We start from the raw sequence: 24,792 nt of genomic DNA, 5'->3' as shown, positions 1-24,792 counted from the left end.
TCAATCTTAATTTATCTTTCCAGTGTTTCCTTTCATAAATATAAGCACACACGCGCGCACACACACACACACACACACACACACACACACTTTCTCTCTTATATTTCCCTTTTGCTCTTACACAAAGGTAGGGTAGCATATAAACTCTCACATACCTCGGCTTTATTTCCCCACTTAATAAAATACCCTGGAAATTATTCCATGTCAAGTTTCCTAGCTGTGTAGGGTTCCTTTGGCCGAATGTATCGTAGTTAATGGGTTTCCCAGGTGGCCACTAGTGGTAAAGAACCTGCTTGCCAGTGCAAGAGACATAAGAGACTCAGGGTCGATCCCTGGGTCAGGAGGATCCCCTGGAGGAGGGCATGGCAACCCTCTCCAGTACTCTTGCCTCGAGAATCCCACAGACAGAGGAGCCTGGAAGGCTCTGTAGTCCATGGGGTGGCAAAGAGTGGGACATGACTGAAGCGACCAGGCACGCGTCATATTTTCTAAGTCCTCTTTTGATGAACTTTTGGATCGTTTCCAAACTTTAGCTCTTACTGCGTTATGGGATATCATTCCTTATTTTGACCACTGCATCTCTGGGGCAGATCTGTTCAAGTAGCATTGCTGGGCATTCCCAACCAGGGATGGCTTTGGGTTGTTACTGGAGACCAGTCACATAGGCAGCCTCTTCTTACATGGACCAGCATTCCAGGCTCCCAGAAGGAAAGCAGGTGTTTGGCACAAATTATATTGTTTACACAGTTAAGGCACAGTCAGCCACTATTGTCTGTTAAAGTGGTGGGAACGCTCCCAAAATCCAAGTTCCCAGACGCCATGCCAATCTTGAAATAGCAGCCTTTCAGAGGATACCAGTCAGGCCTGCTAGGTTTTTTTTTTTTCCTGCAAAGTACCATTTTCATTTCTTCAGCTATCCATTCATGTGTCTTGCCCATTTTTTTTTTAAAACTAGGTTTGTAGTCTTCTTCCTAACTGCTCTTTTTATATTAGAGATTTGGACCTCCTGTGGCATCAGGTGCAGATATTTTTTCCAGTTTGTCTTGTGCCTTGTTTATGGTATTTGCTTGTTGTTTGTGTTTTTGAATCATAGCTTTCCCCACTCCAAGGTTAGAAGGAAACTCTCCCATCTAGAACTTATATTTTTCATTTTTTTAATTTAGATCCCTCATTAGTTTGAAGTTCATCCTGGCATATAAAGAAATACAGATCCTGTTCTATTTTTCCAAATGACTGCTCAGTGTGTGCCGGCTTTATGTTTCACTCATCTTTTCCTTGTTCATTTGAAAAGCCAGCTTTTTATCAGATATGTACTAAATTTCTACATGCTTTGGGGCTTATTTCTAGACTTTCTATTCTGTTCCTGTGGTCTGTCTATTTAAGTAGCACACTCAGTTAAAGAGACTACAACATGTTTTAACATCTAGTAGGGCTAACCTCCCCCAGTCACAATACCACATTACTCTTATTTTCAGAGTATTCTTGGCTCCTCTTGCTTGCTTATTTTTCTATGTGAACTTTAGAATGAATATATCCAATTCTAAGGGGAAAAATTAATTTTTGCAGGGATTATATTAGATTTATAAATTCATGTTGTCAGAATTCTCATCTTTATCATGTTGAGTCCCACTGTGCAGTAATACAGCATGTCTTCTACTTAGTTACTTCCGCTTTTTGTGTCTTTCAGCATTATATCCAGGTTCTCCTCGTGTGAGATTTGCACCTTTCTTTTACATTTATGCTTTTTTTTGGTGGGAAGGTGGGGGGCAGTCAACCCATCCACTCACTTTTGAGAAACAATCCTTAATGCTTACATGATAGATTTGATGTTGAAACCCGGCACGTGTTCATTGGTGACCAGTCAGGCCAAGTAACCATCCTCAAACTGGAGCAAGAAAACTGCACCCTGGTCACAACATTCAGAGGACACACAGGTGGGACTGAAAGCCGACCCTCCAAGTGCTGCTCTCACAGCGACTGTCCCCTGCCGCGTGTTCTGATATTCACATGATGTGCTGTGAAAGTGACGAGGTACACTCTGGGCCTGTGTGATGGTAACACGGGATAGATGTAACTGATTGCAGCATGATTCAGTATGATGGAGGGTCAGAAATGTTCTCCATCGGTTCAAACAAAAGAGCAAACAGTCTGTTTCAGCAGTGGTGGTGATCTGGTTCTTTGTCATGTTATGCTGGAGAAAGCCGTGGTGGGCAGATATTAAATGAGATGTTGTTTGAGGCTGTGTGGCAACTGCACGAACCCTGGAAGGACAGCTCGATCTGTCCTTGGCCTCCTTGGAGCAAGAAGATGGTGGGTGGGACAGACTTCTACTTCGAAGACAAGTGAAACGAAAAATAGATTTCTCACTGGTAGCTAGCCTACATAAAAAAGGAACAGGTTCCTCTTTAATTTTCCTTACTCTGGAGCTCTTTTCAAGACCCCCTTTATGTTACTGGCCTGCTCAAGGTCATTTAAGCAGGGTGATAAACTATACCCACACTTAGCCTTTGAAAGACTTGGGTAAACAGCGATGATTAATTTTTTACTCGTGTTTTTAACATGTGATGTTGACCCTGGAAAATGAATCATTGCCTGTCCGTAGTTCTTAACAAGCTTTTGTGTCTTCTGCGGTTTACCAGCCCACTGTTCAGTGTAGAACAGAGTTAATATGAGTCTAGATGTCTATAAGAACAAAAGTAGGTGAATGAGGATGTAAAATGGGATAGTACCTAGATCATAAGGGATTTCCTGAAGGGAAAAAGAGGAATGCTGTAAAGAGAAGATTGAATCTAGGGGAAAGATTCATCAAAGATCATCTTAATTATCTATGCCTTAGGGAGGAAGAACACACAGAAACCTCCCTTGTGGGTAGAACCCAGGTCTCTTCTGATTGGATTTCTCTTTTTAGCCACCTTTACTCTGACCTGACAGGGACCTGAAACTGCCCCGTGTCGGGACTGTTTCCCCGCTGACCTCGGTCTCCTGATCTGTGGCTTCCCTAAGCCCTGTCTCCACCTGCGCTTGCTCTTGTCCTGGGGGAGGAGTCCTGCTTTGGACCCCTCATTCCCCAGCGTCCTTGGGCCCATCTTTCCTTCTGTCCCCCTCGCTTCAGCTGTGCATTCCCCAGCATTCTCAGTTTGGGGCTCCTTGACCCCCCTCCTTGGTAAATTTAACCTGGGATTCAGACTCGTGCACTCGTCTCCTCGTGCAGTCAGCTGCAGGGTCTGCCGGGGGTCACGGCCTGAGCCTCTGCCGACCGTCACCAGAGCCATCCCTCCAGCCCAGACCCAGGAGCCGCCTCACAGAACCCGGCTCCATACGCAGGACACCCCTCCTCTCATTCCCTCGGCAGCTTTTTTAGACCTTCCCCACTCTCCCCAGACCTCGCTCAAAGAAAAACAAAGGTTATCAGAAGCTTTCTTAAAATGTTTGGTTCTTGACCATCCCATCTTCCCTCCACAGTAACCCAACTTCTCCTCCTCTGCCTCCTCATCTCTTGCCCTCCTGCCTCGTGCTGTCCTCGGCCCCAGGCTCTTCTTTCTCAGGGTCTCCACGCTGCAGGTTAATCCTTCGGTCTCCCTTTTGACCAACTCTTTGCAAGTTACTAACATCGAAACTTTTTTTTGCTTCTGGGGGAAAAAAAACTAGCAAAACCCCTCTGATCTCATCTTAACAGCAGTGCTGCTTTTTTATTTTTTTAAGTTGCAGTGAAATGTGCACAACCTAAAATTGACCATTTTGACCATTAACCTTTTTTTTACCTTTTTTAGGGGGGTGGGGAGGGGTTGTGCCATGCAGCACACAGTTCCCCGACCAGGAGAATCACTGGGAAGTCCCCACTTTGACCATTTTTAAGTGTGCAGTTCAGTGACAGTAAGTACCTTCACACTGTTGTGCAACCACCACCACCCAGAACATTCTTTATCTCGTAAAACAGAAACTGTGCCCTTGAGACACCAACTCACTCCCTGCCCCAGCCCCTCCCCCCAGGCCCTGGCAACCACCATCCTGCTGTCTGTCTGTCTGCATTTAGTGACTCTAGGCACCGCACATGAGGCGAAGCCTACAGTATTGGTTGTTTTGTGACTGGTCTGTTTCACTTAGCATAGTACCTTCATGTTGGCACGGATTCTTAAAAGACTATCATTTTCCCCGCTGCTTCACTTTCTTCCCTCCCACTGGCTTTCCTGCCACCTGCAGTTTGGCTCGTTCCGTCACTCCGGTCACACTGCTGTCCCCGAGGTGGCCAGTGGCCATGCTTTAAACTCTGTCCTACTTAACCTCTCGGTAGCGTTTGACATTGTGGCCATTCCTTCCTGCTGCGACTGCCCTCGTTTGGCTTCTGAAACACATTCCGTCTCCGTTTGAAGCCTCTGAGGGCACTCGCTCCTCTCCTTTGGGGTTGTACTGGGGGATTCTGCCGGGACCTCCTGGGCTCTCCCTGGTTGACCTTGGCCACCACTCCCAGTCACAGAACAAAAAGGGATAGTCATCGTTCTCAAATTCCTCTCTACCCAGTGAGTGAGGCTGAAGCTAAACAGTGATTATAGTGCCTGGTGGCAGAGTTGGGGGAGCCACACCATGCTTGTCCATGAATATGGAGCGGGCACCTCGCTGGCACGGGAGTGGGAGTTGGTCAGGGAAGTCTCCCCAGGGGAGATGTGCCTTGGACCTAAGAGCTTAGGGGAGGAGTGAGAGTTGAGTTCATGAAAGAGAAGGAAGGAGAACAGTGCAGGCAGAGCAAACCAGCAGAGTCCAAGGCCTGGGGATCTGCAAAAGCCTGGTTCTCTTGGGAACTCCTACTAACTCTTTGGCTGGAACACAGAGTGTTGATGGTCGGGGGAGGGAGAGGGGAGAAGGAAGCCAGAAAGGAAATGAGAGTCAGTTCAGATCACTGAGAGGATTATCCTGACATCAGGGAGAAATGGTTTTAAGTGAAGAAGTTAACCTGGTCGGATGGTTTTTTTGTATACTAATTTAAATAACATTATTCATAGTGTCCATAAAGTGAAACAACTCATGTGTTCATCAACTGATAAATGGAGAAATATAACATAATATATCCATACAAGGGACTATTACTCAACAATACGAAGAAATTGTTGATATGTGCAATAATATGGGTAAACCTTGAAAGCATTCTGATAAGCCCAGAAGCTTCACCCCAAAGCAGTAGCTTCATTTTGCCTCTCCCCATTCCCCATGCAAAGAAAACCGTTCCTTTGTTTTTTGCCTACTCTGGAATTTTCATATAACCTGATTGGATGTTAAAAGATTGCTCTGGCTATAGAGAGTGATATGATGGAAAAGCTGGTAGGAAACTTTGCTTCACAGTGTGGCCGCAATGATGGGAGAGCAGGGAGTTGATGGACCCAAGGTAAAGTTTTAGGCAGTTAGCTCAGCAGGTATGGTGATGAACTGGAGAGTTCCCAGACTTGGTTTCGGCAAAGGTGGCTTTCAGCCCAAACTTCTGACTCTTTAATAGTTAGATGTTGTCCAGAGCACTGATCTGAGGGCTCAGAGTTCAGTATTGCTGCCTCCAGGTCAGAAGAGGCAAGCAGCTGCCTCTATTTGTGAGATGAGCCAGGGGGTGGTCCGAGGGTTTGTTTCATGTCTTCCAAGTTGACTTCCCTGGTGGCTCAGACAGTAAAAGCGTCTGCTTACAATGCGGGAGACCCAGGTTTGATCCCTGGGTCGGGAAGATTCCCTGGAGAAGGAAATGGCAACCCACTCCAGTACTCTTGCCTGGAAAATCCCATGGACGGAGGAGCCTGGTAGGCTACAGTCCATGGAGTCGCAAAGAGTCAGACACAACTGAGCAACTTCACTTTCACTTTTCTTTCTTCCAAGTTAGTTCCATGGGCTTTCCGGGTAGCACCAGTGATTAAGAACCTGCCTGCCAATGCAAGAGACGTAAAAGACGTGGGTTGGATCCTTGGGTCGGGAAGATCCCCTGAAATAGGAAATGACAACCCACTCCAGTATTCTTGCCTGAAGAATCTCATGGGCACAGGAGCCTGGCAGACTATAGTCCATGGATTCGCAAAGAGTCGGACACAACTGAGAACCTTGATATTGTATCTTATCTTTCTGAAAGAGGGCAAAATATTTTCACGTGATTTCACCATGAAGTATCTTAGAGGAAGAGAGGACATGGCCCAGAAAGGTCATTATCTAACCCAAAGGCAAATAAATTTAGCAGGTCACATTTCTTGTTGTTGTTTACTCACTAAGTCGTGTCCGGCTCTTTTCAACCCACTGGACGGTAGCCTGCCAGGCTTCTCTGTCCATAGGATTTCCCAGGCAAGAATACTGGAGTGCATTGCCATTTCCTTCTCCAGGGGGTCTTCCCGACCCAGGGATCAAACCCATGCCTGCTGTATTGGCAGTCAGGTTCTTTACTGCTGAGCCACCAGGGAAACCCAGATCACATATCTAACTTATCATTATTCCTAGACAGTAGTACCTACCCAGTCTCTATCTCCCGTCTGGCTACAGCACTGCTGATTCATTTATAGGTAGTATCAGGGTGTCTGAGAGATTCCATGATGATTCGAGCATTGTGAAGCTCTTCCTATGTAGTAAGTCCATCTGGGCCTTGGGAGGTCCCAAACTCAGCCAGACACAATTGTGGACAAAGGGTCTATGAATGGAGAGTTAGCTTAATCACCTCATTCCTTTACCCCCCAAACAAAGACTTTAAGATGAGCCCAGATTCATTAAAGGCTGGTCTTGGGGATCTAATCAGTACAGATTCAAACTCAGAAGCAGATAAGTTCTTCATATATGTGTACGGAGTCACAGCCATTCATCCATCACTCTCTGTCACAGTGCAGAAAGTCATATAAAAAAATGTGAGTTAGTGATGGAATCTGCCTAATAGCCGTACCCGAAGTCCAAAACATGGCATTTACTAACCCATGGGGATTTAGTAAACTGATTTTATATTCTTACGCTCCCTCTGCTGGTTTTATTTCTGGAACTAAATGCCAACTATCATAGTTCTTTGATATTTCTGCAGAAATTAGAATATATTTCTACCAGGAAGTCATATACTGATTTGAACAAAGGGAAAAAAATCAGATTTTGACCATTGAAAATTAATAGTATCCATAAAATCTTTTTTTTTTCTTCTAAGAAATTTTTTGGTTAGTATGAACATATTGGAAACAGGAGGGCTTGAATGTGAACCTGCCAAAGTATACTACTTAATGGAAAATGAAATACAGACTTGTTCACTGACTGTTAGAAGTCTTGAAAGTAAAGTTTAGCTAAACAAAAATAAAACAAGAGCAGGCAAAGTTCAGTGCAAATGTGCACATTCATATCATTAATTTGCAAGTTTAATTTTCGTTTGCAATGGAGGCTTTCACACCCAATAGACATGGATTTTCATCGAGAGTCAGTCAAGTCCTAGGGTCTCCATGTGACAAGGGCTGCCACACATTGGTGAATAAACTCAGCCTAGTGCTTGCTCTGTTCAACTCCCGCTCATGCAGTATGAGCCATTCAACCAATAATTGGAAATATGATGTGTGTAGCAAATGTTCTGAAGCCCCAGTGCTGCACATCGGCTGCTTTAGGGGCAGATAACAAGAAAGTTTCTTCTCATCCACAGAGTTAAAGGAAGGTTTCTAAGAAAAGTGGTGTTTAAACAACACTGTAAGGAGACTGATAGCTCAGTTGGTAAAGAATCTGCCTGCAATGCAAGAGACCCTGGTTCGATTCCTGGGTCAGGAAGATCCACTGGAGAAGGGATAGGCTACCCACTCCAGTATTCTTGAGCTTCCCTTGTGGTTCAGCTGATAAAGAATCCGCCTGCAATGCAGGAGACCTGGGTTCGACCCCTGGGTTGGAAAGATCTCCTGAAGAAGGGAACGGCTACCCACTCTAGTATTCTGGCCTGGAGAATTCCATGGACTGTATAGTCCATGGGGTCGCAAAGCGTCAGACACAACTGAGCGACTTTCACTTCACTAAGGAGACTGGGTGGCGGGAACATTCCAGACCCCAGATGTATGAAGCCAGTTTGAAGCCCACAGTGGGTAAGTGTGAATGGAGCCCATTGGCCCCTGTGGAGAGCCGGGCATGAGGGATACAGGCCAACCTTCTAGGCAATGTGACATCTTTCTCAGGCAGTGGGAAAACAGCGGTGGAGCTGAGGCAGGGTGGTGACGTGGTTTCCATGGTAACAGATCCTGTGGTAGCAGCCAGTGGGGGATTGAGTGGGGAGAGTGTATAGAAGGAAAGCTACTGTTGGAGTGCATGGATAGGGAGACTCCTGTCTCAACCGGAAGGACAGCATTGGGCGTGGAGTGAAGAGCAGGCATTTGAGGTCTGTCTAGGAGAGAGGGGTCAGCAGTGCTTGATGATTGATTCAGGGAGGTGTGGCTTCCATGTTTCTGTCTGAAACATTCGGTGGCCAGTGGTGCCATTTCCGGAAAACGGGAATGTTGGCAGTGACAGCAGGTTCAGGAGGGAATATCATGGTGCTTTAACCCGAACGTGACAGAGCAGCACGCTGAGGAGGTGGCAGGGGGTCAGCTGGAGGTCCCCTTGTGGATCTCAGGACGAGGTACAGCCTAGAGACTAGAGCAGGTCTACCTTTCCAGAAACACCCACCCCTGCAACCTGGAGGGAAGAGCAGTAACCGAAGGGTCCGTACTTTATTCAAGGACTCCCTTGGATGGCTCTCCTGCAGCCTTGCTTCACCCACGCAGCCTCACTGAGCAGGTGTGATTGGGACCCTCGTGGTGAGGTACCTGGTCATACTGGTAGACACACACCCGGCACTTGCGGGCCCTGACTTGTGACCCTCCACTTCGCCTGTAGCTTTTGAAAGATATATTGTCAGCCTCCAAAAATTAGTTCCCTAAGCATTTGGTACCATGTATTTAATTTCTAAGTGTTTATACTCTGATCTGGTGCCATGGTTGGGAATTTCTTCTCACTAAATCAGAATGGTGAATAGAGTTTTATGTATAAAAGTGTTCATCTTAGCAAAATTTATAATAGTGAAGAGTTGAAAAATCTAACAGTGAGTGAAATAAGGTGCATCCACATGCTGGAATATTATGCAGATTTACGGGAATGCCCTGTTAGTCCAGGGGCTAAGACTTCGAGCTTCTGATGCAGGGGACCCAGGTTCGATCCCTGGTCAGGGAGCTAGATCCCACATGCCACAACTAAGACCCGGCACAGCCAAATAAGTAAAAAGACACTTGTTTCACCATTAAAAAAAAAAATTCCATTTATGAGAGTATATACTAGTATAGACAAAACCTTGGCTTTTAAGAGTGAATTCATGTATGTTCAGTTACTCACGTTAGTCACGCTGTGGAGAGCCAAGGCGGGGAGAAGCATATAATAAAACACTGGGTGGGATGGACAGAAATCTGGAGTGAAGTGCAATCACATGGAATAAATGATTTTTTCAATTAAAATATCAGAAACTCCAGAAACCCACAACCACTGCAGTTTTGGATCTCATTCTCCATCTTAGTTATAGGTCATGAAGGATGAGGAGAAGGGTCTGGGTGTGGACGGAGTGGGAGGTGTGCGTGTCTGCACTGCTCGGAAAGGTGGGCTTGCTGAGGGTGGGTCACTCTCCCTGCTGCCAGAGGTGTCAGGCGGAAAGCCCTGCTGCTTATCCGGAGGTCTGTCTGCTGATAGAGGCAGTGGCCTTCTCAGAAGGAAGCTCCCACCCCAAGGCGCTCCTGAAGCTTCTGTCCTGAGGGTTCATTGCTCTCATGTCCTGTCCTCCCAGGCTCTGCCACTTACTTAATGGGCCAAGTGAGTAAACATTCACTGACCCTGTGTGCTACACTTGGTCGCTCAGTCGTGCCCGACTCTTTGTGACCCTTTGGTCTGCAGCCCACCAGGCTCCTCTGTCCATGGGATTTCTCAGGCAAGAATACTGGAGCTGGTTGCCATTTCCTCCTCCAGGGGATCTTCCCAACCCTGGGATCAAACCCAGGTCTCATATGTCTTCTGAGTTGCAGGTGGATTCTTTACCCACTGAGCCACGCGCTGTGCTTGAAGACAAAGATATAGGAGCGAAGTCTGCAGTGGGGACAGATTTGTAATCCAGCAGTTTGATCCAGTGCGTGATGACGGCAACAGAGCATGTGATGTGTCTCACCTAGATAGGAGTGTTGGGGGGAAGGCTTCCTGCAGGAGAGGGCCTTTGAGCTGCTCCTTGAAGAGGGTGGTAAAAGGTAGGACCTCTGCACTCCAGGCAGAGGGAGTAACCACGTCTTGTGAGAGAATGGCTCCACCAAACACCCTGTGTGTACATATTTCATCCTCAGAACTAACATTGTACATTTATGTTGGCGTAAAGTGTCTTGGGCTTCCCTGGTGGCGCAGATGGTAAAGAATCCGCCTGCAATGCAGGAAACCTGGGTTGGATCCCTGGGTTGGGAAGATCCCCTGGAGGAGGGCATGGCAACCCACTCCAGTATTCTTGCCTGGAGAATCCCATGGATAGAGGAGCCTGGAGGGCCACAGTCCAAGGAGTTGCAGAGTCAGACATGACTGAGTGAGTCAGCACAGCACAGAGTCTCTTATTGGTTTGATTATATCCATAGAGCTTAGCACAGTGCCTGCCTTATAGAAGATGCTCAGCGCATGCCTGTTGAACTGATTTGAAGTGAATGCTGTGATTTTTTGATACAACTGATAAGCCAGCCTCCAAAAGAGATCCCGTTATAAGGCTGTTTACATAGAGATGGGATAGGAACACAAAGTGATTTTTATTATATCTCCCCAGTTGCATCCTGTTTCCTGTCTTGCAGCTTCTCCTTCCTTCTTTCCGACTCGTATTAAAGCCTGTGGTGTAACACTCTGAGCCCTGGGAGGGTCTGATGAATATGCTGCAACTTGCTTTAACCTGGTTATCTCTCTTCCTGCCTCCATTATCAATAACTCCCCTCCCCTGCTCTGACTCCTTACAGCCTGATGTAATGTGGAAAAACTAGAGACTGATCTTATTTCTGAAATGTAGTTGATCTCATGATGGCTGCTGAGATAGCATGGGGACGTGGTGGTCCCCGCTTCGGGCAGACTCCACGAAGGACGCCGTCGCCGCGATGGCCCAGATGAGGCCTCCTGCACTGTCATCACAGCACGTGTTGATGGCGTGTTTCCCGTGTCCCGGGCACTGTTCATTCTAGGCGCTTCTGTATGTTCACTGGGCTCTCGCAGGAGCAGACGAGCGCACGTGCTTCTACTCTGCCATCTTGAACCAATAACTCATTGAATCTTAACAAAAGTATTATCATCCCTCTTTTATGGATGAAGCTTCTGAGGCTCAAGAGTATTAAAACAACATCCCCGAGGTGCTGTTATTTGAATCTAGAATCTGGTTCCAGAGCCTTGGCACTTCTGATACTGGAAACAAACTTCAGTTTCTTCACCATCAACCATCCTTGTCCCACAGTCACCAGCAAAGAAGGCCCAAGGGCCTGCTTCTCATAGCACGGTGCTGGTCGGTGTTGGGGTGTACTGGTTAGGGGGAGCTAATGCTATCTATCACTTGGCACATAGAAAGCCCTATTTAAGTATTTCCATGTTTATTTGGACAGAACACACACAGCCCGGCCAATGACATCTTTAATTAAATAAGCCAAGTAGATTTCTCGCACATGTGACAGTCCAGCGCAAGCGTTCCCATTCTTTTCTATATGGTGATTCAGGGTCCCAGGCTCCTTCCAGAATTTCTGTGTGCCCCAGGGTCTTGCAGTGCTCTGGGAGAAGTTTAAAGAGAAGGAGGAAAAGGGCCATCTAAACTGCCCAGGCCCGGAATGGATGCGTATGACTTCCACGTACTCTCTGGGTTCCCTTGCTGAGAACTGGTCACTGGTCCCCTAGATGCAAGAGGGGCTGGTACCTGGGTCCCTGCAGGACCACAGATTTCCAGGGAAAGCTGTATGTACAGAAGGGGGGATGTGGATTTCGGAAGACTGTTAGCTGACTCTGCCATGGATATTTAACAAAGTGAGTCACTTGAGTACAGTTGTGTGGGAATAAACATTTTGCACCATGGAATCCATATCCTGAAGTATTACATTCTCGGATACTGAAGGAAGGTTAAAAAGGAGGGGTATATAGCATTCGATAACGGGGAGAGAAGGTGAGTTATAAGGAGAAAATATTCAGCTTTCAAAGGCTTAAGTAAGCACAGCTGAGGAGTTCCAAATAAGACTTGTGGATACGAAAAAAAAAAAAAAAAAGATTTCTTTTTCTTTTTTCACCCACGCTGTACGGCATGCGGGATCTTAGTTCCCCCAAGCAGGAATCAAACCTGTGCTCCCTGCAGTGGAAGCTCAGAGTCTTAACCACTGGACACCAGGGAAGTCCCGAAAAAAGATGTTTGTGTCTTCATTCATTTGCTCCTTCGTTCTTTCAACAGATACCACCAGAGCCTGCCTGCTGCTGGCTCTGTGCTTATTGTGGAGACGGCGGGTGGGGGCGAGGGGCGGGGGGAAGAGCAGGGGAGGGGGGAGGGAGGGGAGATACAGAGGGTGGTCAGCACAGGTGTGCTGCTGGGAGTGGTGTGTGTTCTTACAGGGATAAGAATACATACAAGTGGCTTGTTGTGCAGGTACCAGAAGAAGGTATTAAGCATAATCTAGATAGTGGGAAAAAATATCTCCTCAGACATTACATGAGAGAAACTTTCCTAAAAGCTTTTAGAGTGCAGTACTTCATTAGAACAGATTGATGATCTAAAGAAGAAAGTGTCAGATTCCAATAAATAAGAAGCAATTGTATGTTCTTTTGAGAATATAATGTTTTTCAATAAAAATGAGTAAAAAAAATGAGTCTCACATTCTGAAGTATTCATAAGCTTTGTGCTCATCTTATCCAGAAGAAGTTGCTATTGTTCTTACTAGGCGAGGAGTTTGATTTATGGTGGGAACTGCTGGGGAAAAAGATCTGTTATAATATGTTATAGCCACGCCCCTGGAGCAATGCTGATAGATGGCCGTCTGTGCTGCACACGACAGTGTGTGGAGCAGCCCTGTGTGCCTGGCCCGGTCGCCCTTACTGCACACTCGTGCAGCAGGCAGTGTTAAGCAGATATTAGCATCAATATTAGTGGTGGTCATCGTATGACCATCGTCCCCAGTTTACAGAGGAGGAAACTGTTGCTTGAAGATGTAAATAATCTTCCCAGAACCTATAAGTTTAAATTCCCCAGGAGAGAAAATACATTTTAAATTCTGCCTAGCAACATCTGTATTCAAGAATTTTAAAACAAAAATAGCATGGTAAGAAACCATATTCCAATAAAAATTAATTTTAAAAGGAAAAGAAAAAAATCATTGCACTTTTAAATTAAAGAATGAAAAATCTAATTGAATTTTTTAAAACCCCATTTATTTCTCATCTCCTGTTGGCGGGCTGAGGGGTAGGCAACAGCAGCTTGAAAAAATTTGGTTAATAGTTCCGGACAGTGCAATATTTTCCATGCTTAGAACCATGTCTTTTTTTTTTTGAAGGTCAATTAATTGCCTTTTTCATTTCCCTTTAGTTTTTACAGTGTTTGATTTTTATGGTACATTAAGTTTGGGGGAAAAGATGCACAAAGCGTGGGACTTTTATTCTTGGGGCCAATTTTTTTTTTCTCTTTGGGGACTTAACTTGTTCTTTTCAACAAAAGTGTATTATGTGCCAGGAACTGCCCTAGATCTGAACTCCCTTGCTCTCACAACTTGACGATGAATAGCGTTGTCACTCAGTGCTTCGTGGCCAGCTCTGTCTGTTCTCTCAGGTGGGGTGACTGCTCTCTGCTGGGACCCTGTCCAGCGGGTGTTGTTCTCGGGGAGCTCCGATCACTCTGTCATCATGTGGGACATCGGTGGGAGAAAAGGAACAGCCATCGAGCTCCAAGGACACAAGTAAGGCTGCTGGTGCTTTTTTATCTTATTTTATGCTTTTATTTCTGGCTGTGCTTCTCAGCTCGCAGGATCTGAGTTCCCCAACCAGGGATGGAACCTGCGCCCTCAGCAGTGAAAGCTTGTAGTCCTAACCACTGAACCACCGCCAGGGGATTCCCTGCTGGTGTTTCTACAAAGAACTCTGGGAGAGGACTCCAGGCTGAAAGCTAGAACAGAGGCATGCAAGCCAGTCTCCGTGCCCAGAGCTGAGCGTGGGAGTAACATGGCAGGGACGCAAATGGCCACTTTGATTTATATCTGTACGGAAATATGTTTATTTATTTATACCCTATTTTAGTTCACAGATGATTTGAGAGTGCTTACCAAAAAGCCATAAAATAAAATAATGCCAGTAAAGAAGTAAAAGGCAAAAAGGAGGACCAGGGAGAAGACCATAAGAGTAAATGTTTGAGAGGAAGGGCAAAAAAAGAGCTTCAAAACACAAGCCTCGAAGTCCTACAGAATTTCTGTAATTGAGTTCAAATGTGGCTGCAAGATTACTGGCAGCTGAAGGAGAAAAGGAGCGATCATATCCTCACCTAGTACATTCTGTCCTTCCCCGGACAGTTCCTGAGAACTCGCCTTAATTCATATCAGACTGTTCTTCCTTAAGGGGTGGATTTCAGGAGGCCGAGGGGAACGGCAGAGAAAAGCTTAGTGCTGTTCCTGGGAGCAGTTCTCACACTTCGCCTGCTCAAGGAATCACTGAGGAAACTGCGAAGTAGATGCCTTGGCCCCGTCCTCTGAGGTCCTCACTGGTCTGGAGCTGAGGGCGCCGTGTCGTCACAGGCTCCCTGGGCAACTCTCTTGGGGACCCTTGGGCCTCACTGAGTCATCCTGCTTGTGCCGCCCACAGTGCCTGGAGGCCAAGCCTGATCCTGTGGCTGGAAAGAATCTTCTATCTGCTTTAGAACTCCAAAGCTAATCCGAATTGTTTTTAACTTTTAAAGTTTCCAGACATATTAAAGATGACTCTAATATCAACTTCCCTGAGCTGGCTGGTTTTAAGTGGCATTAGCTCTGCTTACAGATCTGTCTGGAAACACTAGTTTTAAAAACTTCTCCCTGGGATTTCCCTGGCAGTCCAGTGGTTAAGACGTCACCTTCCAACACCAGGGCTACAGGTTCTATTCCTGGTTGAAGGGATGAGATACTACATGCCTCATGGCCAAAAAGCCAAAGCATAAAAACAGAAGCAGTATTGTAATAAATTCAGTAAGGACTTTAAAAATGGTCCCCAGGAAAAAAAAAAAAAAAACTCTTAAAAGCAAACAAACTTCTCCTAAGTAGTTAAATTTATAGTTTGGAGTTATTAAATATGAGCTAATTCAATTTGGGGCTTCTCACATCGTTCAGTGGTAAAGAATCCGCCTACCAATGCCAGGGGCGCAGGTTTGACTACCTAAGCCTGGAAGATCCCCTGGGGTAGGAAATGGCAACCCCCTCCAGTATTCCTGCCTGGAGAATCCCATGGACCGAGGAGCCTGGCAGGCTCCAGTGCATGGGATCACAAAGAGTCAGACACGAACGAGCACACACAGACACAATTCAATTTTGGAGGGCCTATGCACGGACCATTATTTTTTGCGTTAGAGTTCAGTTTTAGAGACATAGCTATTAAGCCCTTCTCTCCCACATGAGAGAACAGATCAGTTGTCTGGGGCTACACCTGGCTTGTGGAGCCACTGGGACCTCAGTATCAGGTCCTTAAAGGAACTGTTCCCTTCTGTTTCTCTCCATGACAAAGGGACACATATAGAGGTCACGTAGAAGGAACTGACGTCATCCATGTAAGTGAAGAAAAAGAAAAGCCAGATACAGCCCTGCCTCACAATGGGTTTAGTCGCGGTGGACTCGGAGACCCCACGGAAGAATACTGGAGAAGGGGCATGCCATGCCCTTCTCGAGGGCGTCTTCCCCACCCAGGGATTGAACCCGAGTCTCCTGCATTGTCAGGCAGGTCCTTTACCTCTGTGCCACCTGGGAAGCCTTGTTTCATAACACACGGTTATTATTTAATCTGCCGAGTAATTCCTGCAACTTGGGCTCCTTCAGAGAAATAAAATACAGGCTTAGAATGAAGATCAGTAATGCTTGTTGGACTCATTCAGATTAGCTCATAATTAGCTTTATTTTTACGCAGTGGTTCATAAAGAATGCTGGCAGGGCGAGGGTCAGTTCTCACCGCCAGCATCTCTGGGTGCGGCGTGTCCTCAGGCAACACGTGCTGGGAAACCTTCCAGTTGGGTAAGAAAGGAAAAGGCTATCAAGTGGAGATAGAGTCTCTCAGTCCCGGAGTAATGAAACCTAAACGAATAGGTCTTCCAGTTTCTAAGACATACTGGCTTGGACGTTGCGAAAATGAAGCAGACTATCCTTGGAGTCCACCCTGATAGGATATCACACCTTGGTGGGGCGGGCAGGCTGGTGAGATCCAGAGCTGCCAGGCAGAAGTGCCTTGAATAGGAAGGCCTTGACCTGGTGTTTATTTAATTTAAATTTAGTAATAAGGTGGAGTGTGTGAGGGGCTCCTTGTCACCGGTGGCCTCAGAGGGGTTACCCTGTTGTCGCCGAAGCAGGCGAGATGCGCTTCCTCAGTGTCACTGAGTTCACTCTGTGAGAGCAGGTCTGACACCGGAGCTGGGGGAGGGGAGCACTGGAGCCACAGACAGGAGGAGCATGGGGCTCACAGAGAAGGGCCCAGGACGTGCGGCTGGAAGGACAAGGCCCACGTTTCACAGCATCCGTTCCTTTGCCCTGAAAATTGACCACTGGATTCATGTTCAGTGATTCTTGTATTTGAGTAGCACCTAATTCAAGAAGGAAATGGCAGCCCACTCCAGTGTTCTTGCCTGGAGAATCCCAGGGACGGGGGAGCCTGGTGGGCTGCCGTCTATGGGGTCACACAGAGTCAGATACGACTGAGCAGCAGCACCTAATATTTTGTCAAGGAGTTTTCAAAACACACAGACACCTCAGTTTAATCTTATAGTAACCCTGGGAAAGAGGGAGGTCAGATACCTTTTTTTTTTTTTTTTAATGAGAATATTGAGCTGTGGGCTTCCCAGGTGGTGCTAGTGGTAAAGAACCCGCCTGCCAATGCAGGAGACATGAGACATAGATTTGGTCCCTGGGTTGGGAAGATCCCCTGGAGAAGGGCATGGCAACCCACTCCAGTATTCTTGCCTGGAGAATCCCACGGACAGAGGAGCCTGGCGGGCTACAGTCCATGGGGTCACAAAGAGTCAGACACGACTGAGGTGACTTAGCACACGTGCACAAATAGAACTTCCATCCTCAAAGACCCCAAAGCTGGTAGCTTAGGACTCCCAGATCAGTGCAGTGGAGAAAGCTTCTGGAACCTTCTTTGTAGTCTGTGCTAGGCCCTGGAGGGGAAAAAGTGAACACTGAATAACACACAGTCCCCACCACGCCCCATGGTGTTTTCTGTCACCATTCTACTTCAGAAGGCAAAGACTTTCTGCTTAGGTCTGAGGCTGCTCCTTGCTCGCCTACAATTCCTCATTTCCCTGCCTTCCCTCAGGATGACCGTTGGCGGCCCGAGTTCCCATTCGTGGACCAAATCCTTGAGTTCGGGCACCGGGGAGAGCAGACGGAACCTGAGGCCCCCTGCCCCTTGTGGTGGGGAGACTCCCTTCCCCTCTTCTAGAGATGTCCAGCTGTGGTGTGGAGGGACAGCTCCCTATGGCTTCCATCCCGGGTTCTGAGCTTTCACACCATCCTTCGGTGGGGAAACGTGACATTTATGTAGTCAGTTTGATTTGATGTGTAAAAAAATCCCATCAAAGCAGAGAGAGCTTTAGCACAAGTAAGTGATTGATGACAGTGAAAATGTCTCCAAGTCCAAGGGAAAAAAGCTAAGAAAGTATATTTCTCTAGCACAGTATTATCTGCATTTGAAGCATTGTGGTACTTGTACTTCCTGGAGCAAGTGAAACATGAATCATGGGCAAGCTCTGTGGAAAGAAGGCAGAGACAAAGTTTTCCACTTTCAGGGACCAGTTACATTTTTTTGAGAATCAGTTACCAGTTAGATGGATATGATCGAAGCATAAACCTGGACATTTATTGTCCCAGGCCCACTTTATCAAATCTGATCAGGAGACTTGGACTTTTTATATTCTTCTATAGTATCTATCATTTCATGACCAGGTTTATGATCACATTTTTTCTTTCAAATAGTGTTTTCTTAGGTCTCTGAGACTTGATAGCAATTTAATTTAGTGGTAACTTGATTTGAAGCACATATAAGGAACTTGCCTGGTGGTCCAATGATTAAGACTCCATGCTTCCAATGCAAGGGGCCTGGGTTCAGTCTGTGGTCAGGGAACTAAGATCCCACATGCTTTGAGGCCAAGAAATAAATTTAATAAAGTTCCTTCATAACAGTGGGCCAACACTGGGGGCTAGATCGTGTGTTAAACAGCTTTTTAAAAATGTGTATGTGTGCTCAGTCATGTCCGACTCTTTGTGACCGCATGGACTGTATCCCGCCAGGCTCCTCTGTCCTCGGGAGTCTCCAGGCAAGAATACTGGAGTGGGCCATTTCCTTCTCCAGGGGATCGTCCCAACCCAGGGATCGAGCCTGCGTCTCTTATGTCTCCTGCATTAGCAGGCAGGTCCTTTTACCAGCTGAGTCACCAGGGATAATAAAATAAAATTAAAAATGAAGCAGAGGCAAAGGTCTGCGTGGTCCCTTGTGGTGGATTTCCCCACCAAGACTGGGATACACAGACTGCCTGAGGCTCTGTCACAGCCACAACCCACGGCACACACGGCCTGTGTCTTTGCATCCTCTTTCCACAATCCCAGCTCAGGGTTTCTCTTTTCCTGCTCTTACCACAAGGAAGACTTTTGTTATCAGCCTTCTCAAACTCTTTTGGTAAAGCAATAGGCAATTCATCAATAAATGTGCACTGGGAGGATTTGTGCTTTTCTCTTGTATTGAAGTCACGAAAGGAAGTAACATTCTCGCCTTCAGCTTCTTCTGGGTTTGGAGGAGGAGATCAAGGATGAATACGTATGAAAGCTTTCTCTCCATGCCCATCTGAGATTTAGAAGCGCTTCTTACTGTCACTGTGGAGAGTTATTAGGGCCGATGGAAAGAGATGTTTTTTCTATTTTTAACTATTTAGCTAAACACGTAATAGATCAAAGTATTAGCAACTAGTGTTCTCATAGGAAAAAAAAAAGTTCTCACAGAGGGTAGAGTTCTCTCCTCTGTAGAGGGTGGTGACTGAGAACTACCTCAGAGTCAGGCCAGGCTGTGTGTGAGGCAGCTCTTCAGCTGCAGGCTCTGTAGGCTTGGAACAAGGCACCTCATCTCTCTGACCCTCAGTTTCCTCATCTCTAACATAAGTGTAATATGAACGAAAAGCCCTCAAAGGTTGTCAAAAACCGTAAATAATATAATGCATGTAAAATAATCAGCACAAGATTAAGGGGATATTAGTGACACTTGTTAACATCATTCTCATTAAGAAAAATGATAATAATCCATAAATCAAGCCTCCAGATAAGATGACTGTTTCTCTCTGATTGTGGTGGTGGTGGTTTAGTCGCTAAGTCTTGTCCGACTCTTACGACCCCATGGACTGTAGCCTGCCAGGTTCCTCTGTCCATGGGATTCTCCAGGCAAGAATGCTGGAGTGGATTGCCATTTCCTTCTCCACGGGATCTTTCTGACCCAGGAATCAAACCCAGGTCTCCTGCATTCTTTACCAACTAAGCTATGAGGGAAACCCCCCAATTGTTGCATTTCCAGTGGAAATATTGCCACGTGCGCCTACTCCTTCTTTGCCTGATATGTTCAGCCGATGTTCACTTAGCTCTGTCTACAGACGAGACTTTGTATTGGGCTCTTAGGACCCAGAGGTGACTAAGAAAAACAGACCCTGCCTCTCTTGAGCTGCCCTGGATGTATGAAAACAAGGGAAAGGTGGACAGCTTGCCTTTGCACTAGGAAGTAGGTAGCCTCCTGATCTGGATCTCAGGAGATGAATAGGTTCTCAGAGTTCTTAGGATCAGACAGAACGGCAGGAACTCAGGACAGTGTTTTCAGGTACCTGGAGGCCTCTCAGTGTGACTTGCTCCCCGACCTCCCCTGCTCCTTGGTGGCAGTTGTGCTTTAGGTGATTTAGTCGCTCAGTCGTGTCTGACTCTTTGCGACTCCATGGACTGTATGTAGCCCTCCAGGCTCCTCTGTGCATGGGATTCTCCAGGCAAGAATACTGGAGTGGGTGGCCATTCCCTTCTCCATGGGATCTTCCCAACCCAGGGATCCCGAACCTGAGAGTCCTGCATTGGCAAGCAGGTTGTTTACTGACTGAGCCACCAGGGAAGCCACCCCTCTGGTCCTTGGACGTTTGGAAAATTCATGAAGGTGGGAGTTTCAAATCTAAGAGCCTGAGATTTCTGGAAGTAGGTGCATAGCTGATTAGATTTCACCAAGTGGGCTGAGACTTTCCATACTTTGGACAGTTTCATTTCTTTGGTATACAGTTAAGCACCACCCCCTACTCTTTGGGGATGGAGGAGGACCTAAGCTGACATTTAGGTAGATGTTAGCCTGTGTCTGAAAATCTGCTCCTATAGAGAATATGAAGGCTTCGCTACCCTTTTCTCTTAAGAAGCATTAGACTCAGGACCAGCTTCAGGGCATGTGACCTCTGCAGTCGCACAAGGCCTCATGCTTAAAATGGCCCCACCCTTGGTTTAATGTTCTGCTGTCATTATCTTGTAATTCTTTTATTTTAACAAAGTGGGGTCTTTATACACTCATAAGAGCATTTGCAGTGCAGTCCATGGAATGCTCATTGATTAAATAATAACCAGTTTTAAGATGCTTTCTAGTATCAGTGCTACCTTGATGCCAGATGAAACATGAGTGCAAGAGGAAGGTATCCTTCACTCTTTTATCACCCTGGATCTGTAAACCTGGGAATGTTTCCTCATCTTGTTTTTAACTGCAAGGTGGTTGTATTTTGAATCCTTTAATCAAGAAGCCCCGGAGCAGCTTTATTACAAGGCTTGGGATTCCGCATTCATCATTGTGTTCTTCTGTGTGGGAATATTAACAGGACTGGAGTCCCATAAATTATGTATCTCTTGCTGAATGTTGCTGCCAGCTATGAGTGGCAAAGCAGTTCCTTCTGTAGCTTATTTGGTTTTGCAAGATCATTGATATGTATCAAGGTGCCTTAACAAATGAATTGTAGTTCAGATCACTGGGTGATTATGAGTCTGTTCAACTAGATGGATTTTCCTTCTTGCCCCTGAATGTCACAATGGCATCAGTCCATCCCCTGAAATGTATGAAGCATTAATCACAACCAGGAGAGATAGAAAATTGACTTTGTTTTTTAGTGAAAGATTTTATATTAGTCATTAATTAGTAAAGGAACTAGTAAGATGTTACAGCCAGTTCAAAGGGAAATTCAAAGAGTAGAAACATGAAGAGGCAATGGAGAGTGCTGAAATGCATTTGTATTTTCACAACTGACTTCTTCCATGGGAGGAGCCGGGCATGGGGATTCATTGCATCTTCACTGGATAAGATTCATTTGCAATACTGTCAATTTCCTACAGTTTACAGAGTTATAAAATAGCACAATTAAAGATAATAACTCTGACTCCCACAGAGGCAGAAAACACAGAAGGATGTGTCAGATTACACTTGATATTCCATTGAAAAAGATACCCAGCAATCTCTTTTTACCCATTTCCAAGTTTTTGATCTGAGAGATCCTCCCCTCTTCTCACCTGTAATCATAATAATAAGATTATTCCTGGTCATAGAAAAACAGCTGGCCTCACAAAGTTTGACCTCATCATTTGCATTGGTGCAGTAAGAGTATTAATTAACCTATAGGCCATCTTAGTTGGCTTTGCAAATATGGAGATGTATGGTATTAAGCAACTATTAAGACCATGAAATTTACAAAAGTTTTTATAAGAAATCTTGGATTGGGCTCTTCAGAGCCTCTGTTATCTGCTATTCCACGGCTAGGTGGGCTGCCGTCTATGGGGTCGCACAGAGTCAGACACGACTGAAGCGACTTAGCAGCAGCAGCAGGAAGACAAGCCCAAGAAAATCATCAGTGTTCACCTATAATACTTATAACTTTGGTTGAATTCTTTGAGATTTTCAACATTTGCTAGTTTCTTGGCCTGGTAGCTTTCTTAACACCTGTAATGCCAGGACCCTGCAAACCAGGTACAGGACCAGTTTTCCTTTCGGGAAGCAGGACCACTTCCCAAGGCATTGGCCCCCTTAGTTGCTAAAGAGGCTACTCATAACTGTAGGTAAGGGCTTGGTTGCCCAGTGATATCCTGTGGATAGATTCTAATTAAACCTGTAAAATATTGCCATGAAAATCAAGGTGACAAAGTAACAGTTTCTGAATTCTGGGGGGTTTCTGAGAATTGGATATTATTCTTAAATGTTTAGATTTAGCTTACCAAAGCAGACTTTACTAAACTGTAGGTTCAGTTCAGTTCAGTTCAGTCGCTCAGTTGTGTCCGACTCTTTGCAACCCCATGAATTGCAGCACGCCAGGCCTCCCTGTCCATCACCATCTCCCGGAGTTCACTCAGACTCACGTCCATCAAGTCAGTGATGCCATCCAGCCATCTCATCCTCTGTCGTCCCCTTTTCCTCCTGCCCCCAATCCCTCCCAGCATCAGAGTCTTTTCCAGTGAGTCAACTCTTCTCATGAGGTGGCCAAAGTACTGGAGTTTCAGCTTTAGCATCATTCCTTCCAAAGAACACCCAGGGCTGATCTTCTAGGTTAGAGACAGCCTAAAAAGTAAGAGAAAAGGCATCCTCATAGATCAAAAAAGTAGAATGTTAAAACAACAGCAACAGTATTCTAGACAAATAACGCCAGTAAAATTTCCCTCTTCAGTTCATTTGGTCCTGTGTTGTTAATTCTTGTTCTGCTGGATGTTGGTTTAGCAGTCTGCATTTGTAAATCCATTTACATCCAGACTAAAAAGAGTCCTGAAATCCAAGGAAATCCTGACTCAATCCATATCCCAGGGCATTTGTAAAGCCATCTACTTCCAGACTAAAAAAAGTCCTGAAATCCAAGGAAATCCTGACTCAGTCCACTATCCCAGTTTACAGACTAAGTTATGTCAGTCTAGTATTCTTTGCCTAAAGAATCTTTAAAATGCCAGTATTTAAAAGTACCTGGTGCATAGAATTGTTTTCCTCAAAATTCTGAGATTGTCCCTTCTGGCCTGTAGCTTGTGACAAAGCCTTCAGGCAAGCATCAAAATAATACAAATTTACCTGTAGATTATAGAAACTTAATGGATATTTTTTTACTGTGATAATATCAGAATTGAGAAGAGTGAAATTCTCTACTGATACTCCCTACATAACTATTTCCTGAGCAATTGATCAGTGTTTTCCCTGAAGGTAAAAGCATATTATGGACAGTGGAAGCATTGATAAAGCTCTAGGGTCTTGGCATGTAATATACAATCTCAGAAATATATTAATAATCTTTTAGCCATACTGACTTAACCTAGGGAAGACTAAGCATCTTCTCTAATCTGACAGCTCTTCCTATGCAACTCTTAGAATAGTAACACAGTAAACGAATTGATTTTTTTTTTTAATACCACCTCTATTTTTATGAGGCAAAGGAAACAGATCTGTAATTTTCCAGAACCCCGCTTGGAAATCTCAAAGATAGTTTTAGGTGTAAAAAAATATCCTAAACAATTTTTTCCCCAAAAAATATAGGGCTCAACCTGGGAAGGCAAAACCAAAATTATTGTCAAAGGATACTTATCTTTAGATACTTAAGATAGGAGCACAGGTGCCTAATAAAAACAATACTTGGCTATCTATATAATCAGAGGAACAAGAAGACTTGGGAAATAAATACAGAAAGCAGTACAGTCTTAAAGAATGTAGCTCTTTTTCAAAAGAGGGCCCTTGTTCTTCTTTTCATTCCTTAAATAATCAAGAACTTTTCAAATCAGCATAAAGCTCTGAAAAGGATTTTGGTGAGACAAAATCTCTGCTAGCTAGGCAGATTCTATAGAAGGTAAGGAATATCCTTTTGCATTGTAGTCCAAGGCATTAATCAGCAAACTAAGGAAGCAAGCCATCAAACCCAAGGGAATTATACCAAGATTTTAATGTATTTTGCAGCTTTTTTTTTTTTTTTAAAGACTCCCAAGTATTATAAATCAAAGCAAGCAAAATTCACTTTCCATGTTTTGTCCTTTATTTTTCTCTTTGATATTCTGGAACAAATTTATATTTTACTTTAAAATTGCCTTTTTCATTCAAGCTCTCTCAAAAGTATAAAATGGAGTTTTCCAGAGGCTACATGAGTGACATCATAATGCCCACAGAAAGAGATGAGTGTCTGGCTCTCTCCTGCTAAGCCAGACATTAGAAAGACTTGCATAGATATTAAACAATGCCATTTTGCCTTCAAAATATTTTGTTTTGGAAAATACATTTTTCCCAAAACATATGTTATTTGGTTAAAAGGGAATGGATTCATCATTGCTGTTTTCAGATGGATCAGTAGTTTAAAATTTTCTCAGATTGATTTCAAGTATATTGATAGTTGTTGTTCAGTTGCCTAGTCGTGTCCAACTCTTTGAGACTCCACAGACTGCAGCACGCCAGGCTCCCTGTCCCTCACCAGCTCCCAGAGTTTGCCCAAGCTCATGTCCACTGAACCAGTGATGCCATCCACCCATCTCATCCTCTGTCATCCCCTTCTCCTTCTGCCCTCAATCTTTCCCAGCATCAGGGTCTTTTCCAGTGAGTCAGCTCTTCACATCAGGTGGCCAGTTA

The 24,792-nt window shown here is 45.2% G+C and overlaps 1 protein-coding gene across 2 annotated transcripts in view; it reads left to right on the top strand.

The window, feature by feature from the left end:
• WDFY2 (WD repeat and FYVE domain containing 2) overlaps positions 1–24,792 on the top strand; it is a 157,952-nt gene that overhangs the window by 118,781 nt on the left and 14,379 nt on the right. For both annotated transcript variants that reach the window (XM_010835670.1, XM_010835671.1), the window contains exons 6-7: positions 1,822–1,934; positions 13,778–13,904. In XM_010835670.1, coding sequence (XP_010833972.1) covers positions 1,822–1,934; positions 13,778–13,904 — 240 coding nt within the window. The remainder of the gene's footprint in view (positions 1–1,821; positions 1,935–13,777; positions 13,905–24,792) is intronic.

The sequence above is a fragment of the Bison bison genome, unplaced genomic scaffold (assembly GCF_000754665.1).
Source record: "Bison bison bison isolate TAMUID 2011002044 unplaced genomic scaffold, Bison_UMD1.0 scf7180017864048, whole genome shotgun sequence".
NCBI lineage: Eukaryota > Metazoa > Chordata > Mammalia > Artiodactyla > Bovidae > Bison > Bison bison.
This window is presented reverse-complemented; position numbering and strand designations above follow the sequence as displayed.